General features: G+C 38.4%; 1 protein-coding gene across 1 annotated transcript; it reads left to right on the top strand.

Annotated features, from left to right (window-relative positions):
* The first annotated feature begins 522 nt into the window (after window positions 1–522).
* Window positions 523–4,624, top strand: galr2b (galanin receptor 2b). The gene is made up of 2 exons (XM_070923637.1): window positions 523–896; window positions 3,862–4,624. The coding sequence occupies exons 1-2, from the start codon at window positions 523–525 to the stop codon at window positions 4,622–4,624; spliced, it is 1,137 nt and encodes a 378-aa protein (XP_070779738.1).
* The last annotated feature ends 7,089 nt before the right edge of the window (window positions 4,625–11,713 follow it).

Genomic DNA, 11,713 nt, shown 5'->3' with positions numbered 1-11,713 from the left:
TAGCATTACCATTCCATTGAATCTAGTAACATTTCCATTTAGTCTATAAATCTTACTTAATTATAATTAATTGTGATTAATAAACAGTGAAAATATTCCCTGGACACATCTGACAAAACGTAACCAGCCAATTAAAAACAGCCTCTCATTCCTGTCTTATTAATATGTGTGACAGGACTCGACTGGGGATTAATTGGACAAAGAAATCTTCTGGTGCATGGAGGCTTGTCAACTTTTTTAATATCATTTCAAATGTTGCAAAGACTAACTTGTCATTAAAGCCCCTCTGAGTGAGCTCCTTTTGTCATCGCATCAATACTGACCACCAGTGCATGAGCCCTGTCTTTAAGAGAGATGAATAATACTGGATTGGGAAATGTAAGTGTACGATAGTATTCTCATTGATGTGATTTAAGATTTCCACCCAGAAGATATGGTAAACCAGTCAAAATGTCTAGGATAGTGACTATACATTTGCTTGACACATGCATCTTCTCTCTTCTCCTATTTCAGACTTACAAAATGTCTGACTTCGAGGATTTCAGCAAGCCAGGAGGGCAGGTGAATGTATCTGAGAGCTACCAGCTTAACCCCACCAGTGTGATTGTGTCAGTGGTTTTCTCGCTCATCTTCCTGCTGGGCACTATCGGCAACAGCCTGGTGCTCGCTGTGCTCCTGAGGAGCGGGCAGGTTGGATACAACACCACCAATCTGTTCATACTCAACCTGAGCGTGGCCGACTTCTTCTTCATCATCTTCTGCGTTCCTTTCCAAGCCACCATCTACTCTCTGGAGGGCTGGGTGTTCGGCTCCTTCATGTGCAAAGTGGTCCACTTCTTCATCAACCTCACCATGTACGCCAGCAGCTTCACGCTCGCTGCCGTCTCTGTTGACCGGTGCGGACATATTTAACTGTGCACATAAACACACCACAACACATTATACAACACAGCAATTACTAATTTCCTCCTACCTACCAGGCCATCATGTGTCATTTGAAACATCAACATGCAATTATCAAATGACATTGAAATAATTATTGTAAACAAATGAGGGAACAGAATAATAAAGGAATCCAGCAGAATTGCTAGTGGACACACAACATTGAATAAAGGGTAACACTGTATAATAAGGGTACAAACATCGTGATGAATTAATTAATTAATTAATGCAGGATGTATCATGAATGTCACAGTGTCACTGAATCACAGTTACTTACATTACTGTAATTGATATGCCACCAAATTAGCTGGATGTCAGTTATGTAGGAAAAGAGCATTACAGAGGCATTTGCAGTTTTCTATATAACTGGAATCCAGCTTATTTGGTGGCATATCAATTGATATATGAAGTGACTGTGAATTAACATTCATAAACTGATGATATATTATGTGCTAACATATCACATGAGTCAAACAATCAGTGAATCATGCATCAGGATTAACATATGTCATGTACCCGTGTTACCCTTAAGTTTTTTCCGTCTTAGTGTTTTAAATGGAAATCATATTGACGTCTCTTCATTACTATAAACAGGTTTTATGATATAGCAAGATATATCAAGCCTCAAAAACTCATGAAGGAAGGCTGTGAGGAAGTCCACACTTTGTCTGTTCCTGCTAGGAATTATTTTATTCATTGATTGATTTATTATTCTATCAGTTTCACGGTAACGTGCATTCAATTAATCACGAATGTATTTTTCTTATCTGAAGATAAAAAAACAACTCTGGGACCATCAAGAACGGCAAGATGCCAGAGGTACACATTAATGGAATCAGTCAAAGACTCATTAGATCTTACAGAGACGCTGAATCTGTAATTGAATATTTTATGAGAGAATCATGCATCATCCCTGGCTTAAAATTATATCCCCTGCAGGTGAGGCTCTAAGCCATCATTATAGTTGTTGAGCAGCATTGTCAGCTCAGTCAATATAGACAGAGTCAGTGTGCAGCTGCCCTCTGCAGCAGACACCATCTGATCACATTGCTGTGTTTACACTTAAGAGGATTCAATAGATTTTTCAGCCAGACGTTTCCTCCTCAGTCTGGAAAAGAGCAGGAACATCCGAGTTGGGAGGTTAATGAGTTTCTGATGTTTTCCTCCACAGTTCCTGTGTAGCAAGTTAAGAAAAGCAGGAGCTCACAGTTACACTTTAGACCAGGAATCCCCAGCAGGAATTAAATCACAGCTCAGCCTCAATAAACAACACACACACACACACACACACACACACACACACACAGTCTTTTAGTTGAAAGTATTTTCTGCTGCAGTGTGCTACCCACAGGCAGATCATACATTTACTGTGATTTTATGCCAGCAAATTATCCGATGTGAAAATGATTCTGTATAAAACAAAACAATTTGGCATTATTATTATTTGTTATTATTATTTCTCATCAGGAGAAATCAGGAGTTTGACAGCGATCCCAGCCCAGGAGTTAATTTGCAGTTTCAAAACAAATACTTGAGATCTGCTAACATGTAACTGAGGTAACAGTACAAAGAAAGCCCAAGATAATATAATGTATAACTATTCATGCAGTTTCCAATAACTAAACATATCCAATATGATCAATGTTGCATCTCTACAGACATTTGGAATGAAAATACTGAAACAGCACCTGTGCTGAGCCACTACACTGTGAAGTGAAGATACTTAGAAATGTAGTCAAGGCCTCAATTTCATAGAAAATGTATTTCATTCAACAGATGTTTCCCAGACTGCTTTTCTACATTTTAATTAGTTCATGATTCTGCAAAACATCATTTAGAAGAAAAACAAAAAGCAAAGCATCTTGTCAGAAATGAACAGACCGTTAGCTCATGCCTTTTTTTTTTTTTTTTTTTTTACAACTCTGACAATTTCAGCCTAGAAGGATGTCTCAGTACATTGTCCAAGCCATTGAGCCTCCATATATGACAAGTAGGTTCAAGGCATCTGCTTTTCTCCTTTCATGTTGAACTTAAGTGTCTTTGACCCCATTTCAGTGATGTTTCAAAGACCAGAGAGGCTGCCTCCTCTGATTCTGGAGAGCTGGTTGAAATGTCCTTTAAATGTGGATGGCGAGGAGGAGGACATGGATTTGCAGCTTTACCCAGAATCCCTGCCCTGGGCAAAAGGATCTGCAGTACCTCGAGTACCCCCTATCCCTCAGAGAACATTAGCTCATAAAGCAGTATGTTGAATATGGCGACTACAGTTTCAAATGTTCAAAGATGAACGAACCAGGAGACGATGAGGCAGTAACAGGTGAAAAGCAGTGTGGTGGCATTGAAAGTGCCATAAAAACAACAGGCTGTTTTTTCCTTGATAGCATGTGATGTGTGGGGGTATTTGAGCCTTTATCGCCTCCCTGCTCAGTAACATCAAAAGCACAGCACAATGCACAGTCATCTTCTGTGCTATTGTCACGGTTTTACCAAGCGATGTATGCAAGAGCCGATCCTATTGAAAATCCTACAAAACCTCTCTGTGGATATTTGCAGCCAGTTTGACATATTACTCCACGGTGGTTTTATTCAATAAAACCCACAAATGGCTGTGGTGTGAACAGAATCATTCAACACAGAACCCCTCAGTATGCTTATAACAGTGAGTGTGGAGGTGGCAGCATCCTTGGTGGATATTCCCATGATATAATCAAACTATTGGTGAAGTCCATAATGTGCAAGGTGAACCGAAATGATTCATTTTTGATTGAAGGACATCATAAATGTTCACCAGTGACTTACACTCTTTTAGCCTGTAATTATCTTACTGTAGCACACTAGCTCAGCATGTCCACTAATTATCACGTTCATGTGGTTTGGATCATGTCAATGTATTATTTTTTTATTTTTTTATCTTTGTAGATATCTGGCCATTCGTTACCCGCTGCGCTCCCGAGAGCTAAGAACCCCGTGTAACGCAGTAGTTGCCATGGTGATCATCTGGGGTCTTTCCCTGGTCTTTGCGGGTCCTTACCTCAGCTACTACGACCTGATTGATTACGCCAACAGTACTGTGTGTATCCCCGGCTGGGAGGAGCAGAACCGCAAGGTGCTGGACACGTGCACCTTCCTGTTCGGCTACGTCATCCCCGTGCTGATTGTGAGTCTCTCGTACACTCGAACCATCAAGTACCTGTGGACGGCCGTCGACCCTCTGGACGGCATGTCGGAATCCAAGAGGGCCAAACGCAAAGTCACCAAAATGATCATCATTGTCACTGTGCTTTTCTGCATATGCTGGCTTCCGTACCATGTGGTGATCTTGTGCTACCTGTATGGAGACTTCCCCTTCAATCAGACCACATATGCCTTCAGGCTTCTCTCTCACTGCATGGCCTACGCCAACTCTTGTGTCAACCCCATCGTGTACGCTCTGGTGTCCAAGCACTTTCGCAAAGGCTTCAAGAAAGTCTTCAGCTGCATCCTCAGCAAAAATGGGAGAAATAAGGTTCACGTGGTTCATGTAGCCAACACTGTGCCTGGGTTTGAAGCAGGCTCCACAGAGGTGTCCCAGATGAACGAGGAGCACATACGACAGAATGAATGTGAAATGATTAACAGGCCGATCGCAGAGCCAAGAGAAGCCACAGTGACACTGAATTTGCCCTTTCAGCGGCAGACTTGACAAGTGACTCAGCTTTGCTGACAGGCTCAGTACAGGTTGCCTTATGTGAAAGACATTGCAGCTAATATTTTTTCAAAATGTGTGAACTTCTCATCAAGATATTAACATTTTTGGTGACAAACATAAGAGGAGATAAAAGGATTGATGCATTTACACAGATAAACACAGAGTATTAAGGTGTATACAGTTAGTCCACAACCAAAAATGTGTTTGATTCATAATTTTTTGACAAATAGGCCAACTACACAATACTGCATAATATTCCACTAACAGATAGTCAGAAGGGTTTGTATTTACTAAAAGTGAAAAATGTCCTGTTTCCACCATTTGCCTTAACCACGGCTTGCACTTTGGCATTTATTTAAGTTTAAGATTTCACATTATTCCTGCACTTTTTAAGAGCAGCACATGCATCTCATAACGTTAGTTTGTTTAACCTTTTCCCTTTTCAAATGGTTCCAAAGACGTTCAAAGGTTGGCGACTATCGGGGAAATTCCTGTACCCGTTTGACTTCAAACAGGGTTTGATGCAGGTTTAGGGCCACTGTCCTGCTCATAAAGGAATGGCATTCCTCTGCAAAGTGGTATTTCTCCTCCGCCGATGTGGAGTCCTTCCTGTGTCACCGACGGGCCAGTTGTCACCACACCACAATATTTCCAACGCCATGTTGACATTAGCTCAACAGCAACTATAATCTTCAAAGTCTGATTAAAACTTTTTGACTAGTTTTGAAAGTGCTAGGCTATTATTAAGGTTGCAGTTTTTTCTAACTGGAGCAGGATATTATTTGGTCTCTTTTGTATCTTGCATGCAGTTCTTCTCGTCAAGATATTACTGTTGTTACTGGTATATTTGAATTATATATGTTATGACATAAAAAATTGTGTGCAAACATAATATTCAGTTATATTTCAATTTCATACTAGCATTTAAAATCTCAAAATTTGTAATAAAATACATTCTGGTGTAAGAAGCTCAAGAATCAGACGTCAAAAGGTATACATAAAAAGACAAGTTTATTAGTATTTGATAAATATGAAAAACAAACAGTTCTTGATAAAAGACTCCAGTAAAACATTTTCTTGCTTTACTTGTATTTTGCAATGATTGTACTCCTGGCATGTTTCTCTTTGGTGTAAAGTATTATATATTTAAATGAATATGTTTATCAACGAGTGCACTTAAGCTTTTAAGAGTTGTGTATTTTGTGTATTTACATTTTTAAAAGCTGTGAAATGATAATCATCATTTACATGCTTTGTTGAGTTTCTTTCTCCAGATGATCCTCAGTATCTCTCTGTTTTGCTGTAAGCTTGTGTCCTACCTCAGAGCTGTAAAAAGAAGAATCTTCTTGCCTCTTAGCTGTATTCTGTTCAGATTGTGTAAGATGCAATTTTCTCCTTGAAAGATTAATTTCCACACAGAACATTTTCCTTTGCACTGACCAATTTTTGTCCAGTGTGTCTACTGTGATTTTGCCGTTTGCATCTACGGTGTATACTTAAGTGTCTCTCTGTTTGTTCTGTTTCATCACGTAGAGTTTTCAAACATAACAGCATGTAGATTTTAGGAATATATATATTTAAAAAGATATTCATCAAAATGTTTTAGAACACAATGTACTACACGATTAAATGAACAAATAAAATATTTTCTGCTGTGAGATTGTAGTGGTTTTATTCTATTCAAATGTTCATAAATGTGAACTGAGTGAATAGACATAAAATAAATGAAATTATACCAAATTATGTTTTATCAAACACAAGCTCCTGCATCTGAGAGGAAGTCTTTTTCGTACTACTTCACGCTTCAACACTGAAGTACACTGGATTGGTTAGTTTTGCCAGATTTTTGAAAAAAAACATTCACTTGTAATAAAAGCTCCACTCTCTGTAGTGTTTCACTGATTGTTTTCTGTGCTTGAGTGTCACAGCACCACAAATTGAGATGGCCATTATCTAAAGTAATATTACTTGTGCTGTCAAGCTTATTTCAGCAAACATAAAAACCAATTAGCTAGAATATTTACAGAGTACAAAGGCTGTAGAAATAAGAAGAAATCATTTGTGTTTCTGTACATCTATCTATCTATCTATCTATCTATCTATCTATCTATCTATCTATCTATCTATCTATCTATCTGTCTGTCTGTCTGTCTGTCTGTCTGTCTGTCTGTCTGTCTGTCTATCTATCTATCTATCTATCTGAAATCAGAATCAGAATCAGAATCAGAATCAGAAATACTTTATTGATCTCCGGGGGGAAATTGTACAGTACCGGTGCTCCCATTCCAGAGTAGAAAAATAGCATAATTTAGAACTAAAGGTATGTACAAAATATAAAAATAAGAAATAGAAAATAAAAAATATATTTACAGTATTACTATACTGAGTAATATACAGTATTTAAGTGAAGTGAGGTAAAAAATATATATATACAATAACAATGTATATATGTATGGATGTGTTGCACTGTAGTGTATGACTATATATGTATTGCACTATACATGTATTGCACTTAAACATTCAGAATAAAGAGTGAGGTAGTGTATGACAGGTGAAGTAATTCACCTGTCACTCTGATTCTGATTCACCTGGAACTCCCAAACCGCAAGTTGTTGTTGTTTTTCAGTTCAGGTTTTGTTTTCAATGCCAAATCTAACTTTCTAAAGTCACTGTCCTGGCCCCAGGCGAGGTTGGGGTGGGTGGGTCAACAAAACATCTGACTTTAACACAAGAGACCTCTGTTTGTTTTCTCTTTCCTAAAGACAATCAACATTTTAAGCATGACCACAATCGTTCCTGACCCTTAACCACATGTTTGCTACTGTAGCTAGACAATAAAGCTTTACTAACCATAACAGAGTACTTACTTTCAACCTAACCAAACCTTAACCAGTGCGTTGTCAGATCATACATCAGATTTATTTGTGCAACAGTGATTTGTAATGGTTTCAGAAGGCACAGAACTAAATCATTTGATTTAGTCCTGCCGATAGGGGCGTCAGATCAAAAGATGTCTCTGTGTGCTGTTCTAGAGGGCATGGACAAACAATGTATTTGTTTCTGGCAAGAAACAACAAATATTAAAAACTATAAATTTCTATATATACTTACTATAAAATTCTCCTACTATTTGGGTAGAGTCAGAAATTTAGGATCTACATTTATTCCAGAAAGACAGTAAATATCAGGAAACATCAATTTGCTTCTTACTGTGTATTCACTTGCTGCCTTAGGCGATTAGCTGCTGTTTTCTGCTGCAGGAGTGACAGATGATATTAACAAGCAAAGCACAACAGAGCAGATCCCCGAGAGATCGCTGCTTCTCTGGGAGGTGAGAGCAGAGCCGGAGGCATTACAGGTCATGCTGCACTTAAAAGAAGACACTAATGAATAAATTAAGTTCCTGTTGTCATAAAAGAAGACACTGACATAACGTAATGATGTTCAAACTTTTCAAGTTGTTCTTTTACATTGGATTTCTGTCCGCACACCAGGGCAAAAAAAAAGATCAATAACATGTGAAGTTGTATAAATGGACAATAACCATGCTACATACAGCACACACACAAGCTTTGTCCTGAGAGACCTGACAGGGCCCATATGTGATAAGTACATCAGAGGTGTAAGGTGGGCCACAACAATAAAGACGCATATAAGATAAAGCTGTACAGCCCTTAAAGGAAGACCAGAGAAAGGGACACTGCAATCATCCAGAGATCCAGCAGAAAGTGTTACTCATTAGGGTGGTAAGATAAAGGATGTGTTCATGTTTCTCACACATTGCCATCAATGTGTCCACAGGCCTGTGGAGTCTGGACTGTACCACTGGAATAATTATACACTTTTAGTGGTTAATGAATCAGTCAGTTATAGTGTTTTTCAATTGCTCAAGCACATTTTCTGAAACAGTCACAGTTCTCAAAACATTAAGAGCAATCACACGTCATTTAATTTTATACTTTCACATTTTCCCTCTTTATGAGCAGCTTGTTATCCCACTCTGATGTCTGTAAGAGACACTGCTCTCTATGGAGAAGCAGTGTGATGCGTTTTAAAAACCAAGACTCAAACTCAAAGCATCACTGGGTCAGTTGAAGATATTTGTACTTTTGTACTAGCACTTTTTTTAAAGTGAAAGCATAAAGAGATACGTATACTGTTGTTAATTGTGGATTTGAGAATTGCACGCTGTTTTCTCAGTCATGATTTTCATTGAACAAATTGTGCCAAGGCTACTGAGAAAAAATCACCTGTAATGCATGTAAAAAACATTTTTTTGCTAAAGCATCTTGAAGTCGGGACTCCTAAACTTTGGAACTCTCTCATGTTGGATTTAAGATCTGCCAACATTGTAGACACCTTTAAAAAGCAGCTCATACCTCACCTGTTTTTAATTTTATTCATCTTCTCTATTTTGTGTCTCTATTTTATGCCTTTCTTTTCTTGATCTAAGATTGAAACAAGTCAGGGACAGAATGTCTGATGCTCAGCTATGAACATAAAACTTCTTGTTATCGTTGTAAAGGTTCATTCAGGATCAAAATTTGACTGACGATGATTCATGATCTCAATTATTCTGTGATTATGTCTTCTTCTGCCTTCTGTAGTTCTGACAGCAGATGACAAAGAGACACACTGATACCGCTCAGTACTAGTACTACCTCTCAGGGAACAAAGCTTTTACCAAAACGCACATCTTCCACTTATATAACTTAATGTGTATCTACAAAGTGGGGTTAGAGTGGGTGTTTTTGTCAATTATGTCTTTTGGTAATGCCTTATGTGATGTAGCTGCAGACATTAAGCCTGTTGCAAGTGATTGTAGGAAATTCATACTTACGTCACTGACAACCTTGACAGGGTTCGTGTCGGTACTATGGTTGCTCTGGAAACCACGCTGCAATTCCTCTCAGAGGGTGTTGCCGCTGGTGGACAGTTTTGCAGCTGCAGTTTTTCACCAGTTTTGCTGACGGTTTGAAATCAGCCTATAAAAGCACTTGTTTAAGTAGGAGTTTTTCAGATGCTGCTTTACAGTCTGCAATTACATTGATGCCATAAAAACAAACAAACAAACAAATAATTAATCAAGCTCTTCAGGTTTTACGATTTGAAAAACAATTCTACCTCCACGGGGGCCAACAGGAAATTAGATTTCTGTTTACATTTGGATGATTATTCAACCCAATGTGAATCCTCTGTTACTGAAATAGGCTGCAAGTACATTGCATTTAGCAGTGGTGAAGAGATTTGATGAAACAGAGTGAACCTCCAGCAGCCCAAAGGAAAAGCTAAAAAAAAAACCTTGGAGGAAGCAATTCAAGGAATAATCACCTCTCTCTGAGATGTAATTGGAGCTGTAGATGGATTGGTTTATAAGGCAGTAGCCAGTAGTGGAGGTGCAACTGGTGCATTGATGTTCTCTAAGTTTAGGAAAAAATGTAAGTCTAAGTGTGTTTTCTAGATAACATGAGAATAAGGAGTTTTCTTCATATCTTAAAGGTGATCTCTGTGTGCTATCAGCAGTTCCTTTCATCATGATATGAAACTGTTGACCAAATTATTTGTAGGATCATGCTGCAATGAGAAGAGCATCAATTACTCTAGTTAGGTTTGACTGAATCAAATAGTTATATTCCCAAAGATACATAAATCTCAGATCTGCAACATCAATGTGTGTCGCTGGGTGTGCTGATTGATCAGACTCGCACATATGGTTCTCTCCAAATGAATGATATAATATCTGAGGTAATAACTGCCTGTGTGAGTTAAGAACCTATTACCAAGTACTGTAGCATGCTTAGTGAGAATCAATACGTGACATTTTCTGTTTTCTTCACAATCGTTTGATGACACAACACACATTTCAAAATCAATCAAACTTCACTTCAGTTTTGCCATTGGATGTTTACTGTATATGCAATTTGTCAATGTTGTTAGAAGACTTAGAGCTAAGATCACTATGATTATCTCCATCATAATTATGAGTCGCTTTAATGGTGAGTTCATCTTGACATTTTGTGCAGTGTAATGTGTATAAAATATGCAAAGTCCAACCTGTTGCCTCACTAGACTGAGGTCACAAACTCATGCTCCTATGACTCAAAGGAAGAGGTGAAACGAATGGTGTTTACAGACAGGTCAGCATGTTGCAGAGATCTCATCAATAGTAACATTAAGAAGCAACAGGTAGTACTCCACACTGTAAAGACCTGAATACATAAAGATTTTAATTTAGTCTAAAAGCTTATTTTTCCACAAGGTGCTTTCAGGTATTGACTAACCAGCATGTTGATGTCTTCCAAAGAGTTTTTTTTTAAATTAATCTGAGCTGTTTAATAAATTATTATTCCAATATGAGTCTGTGGGTTGAGAGCACAATGCAACATGCCAGCAGCAGCAGCAGTGTAGCCTTAATTGCTCCAAACATCCTGCTCCTTTTAACAGCTCTCCCGAGTATGAAGCGTTGATTAGCTTGTATGAGTCAAGGTAAAAGCAGCACAGTTCCTGGTAATCTCTGCAGGAAATTGATTATCACTATTTATTCTAAATCAATAAGTTGACAGCCAGAGAAAGACAGAGCAGTGTTTGTAGGGCTCCATGCCTCTAATCCGCTCAGATATGAGGTCAGTGCAGGTTATTCAGCAGGATTTCATAGTGAAAACCTGTTCTGTTTTTTACATTCCACATACACATTGATCCACAATTCATTCTCTGTATATCATCCGACATGCTTGTCCTAACAGTTTTGGTGGAAGATGAGATGAGGCGAGATGAACAGAGTATGTTGAATATTAGCAGTAAACTATAGTGCCCTCTTCAGTCTGAGACGTAACGCTGCAGTTCTGCTCAAATTCAATACAAAACTGATGCTGCACATACAGTATATTGTCAGGGCGCCCTTTAAATGATGATCTCCACAAATAGTCATATGCCTCATCTTAAAAGCTCTTTGGTGTGCTGACAATACACAACACCACAACCACTGCAGGTCCTTCAACCTGCGTTTGTCTGCAGCAAATGACGACGATGAAGGTTGGGACAATTACACTCAGAACTCAAGCGCTGGTTTATTGCATGTATTTA

This window comes from Enoplosus armatus, chromosome 17 (assembly GCF_043641665.1).
Source record: "Enoplosus armatus isolate fEnoArm2 chromosome 17, fEnoArm2.hap1, whole genome shotgun sequence".
In the NCBI taxonomy this organism is placed as follows: domain Eukaryota; kingdom Metazoa; phylum Chordata; class Actinopteri; order Centrarchiformes; family Enoplosidae; genus Enoplosus; species Enoplosus armatus.
This window is presented reverse-complemented; position numbering and strand designations above follow the sequence as displayed.

Coding starts and splice junctions, on each gene's coding strand:
- galr2b (XM_070923637.1), top strand. CDS start 523: ATGTCTGACTTCGAGGATTTCAGCAAGCCAGGAGGGCAGGTGAATGTA. Junction 897..3,861: donor GCTGCCGTCTCTGTTGACCG/GTGCGGACATAT, acceptor TTATCTTTGTAG/ATATCTGGCCATTCGTTACC.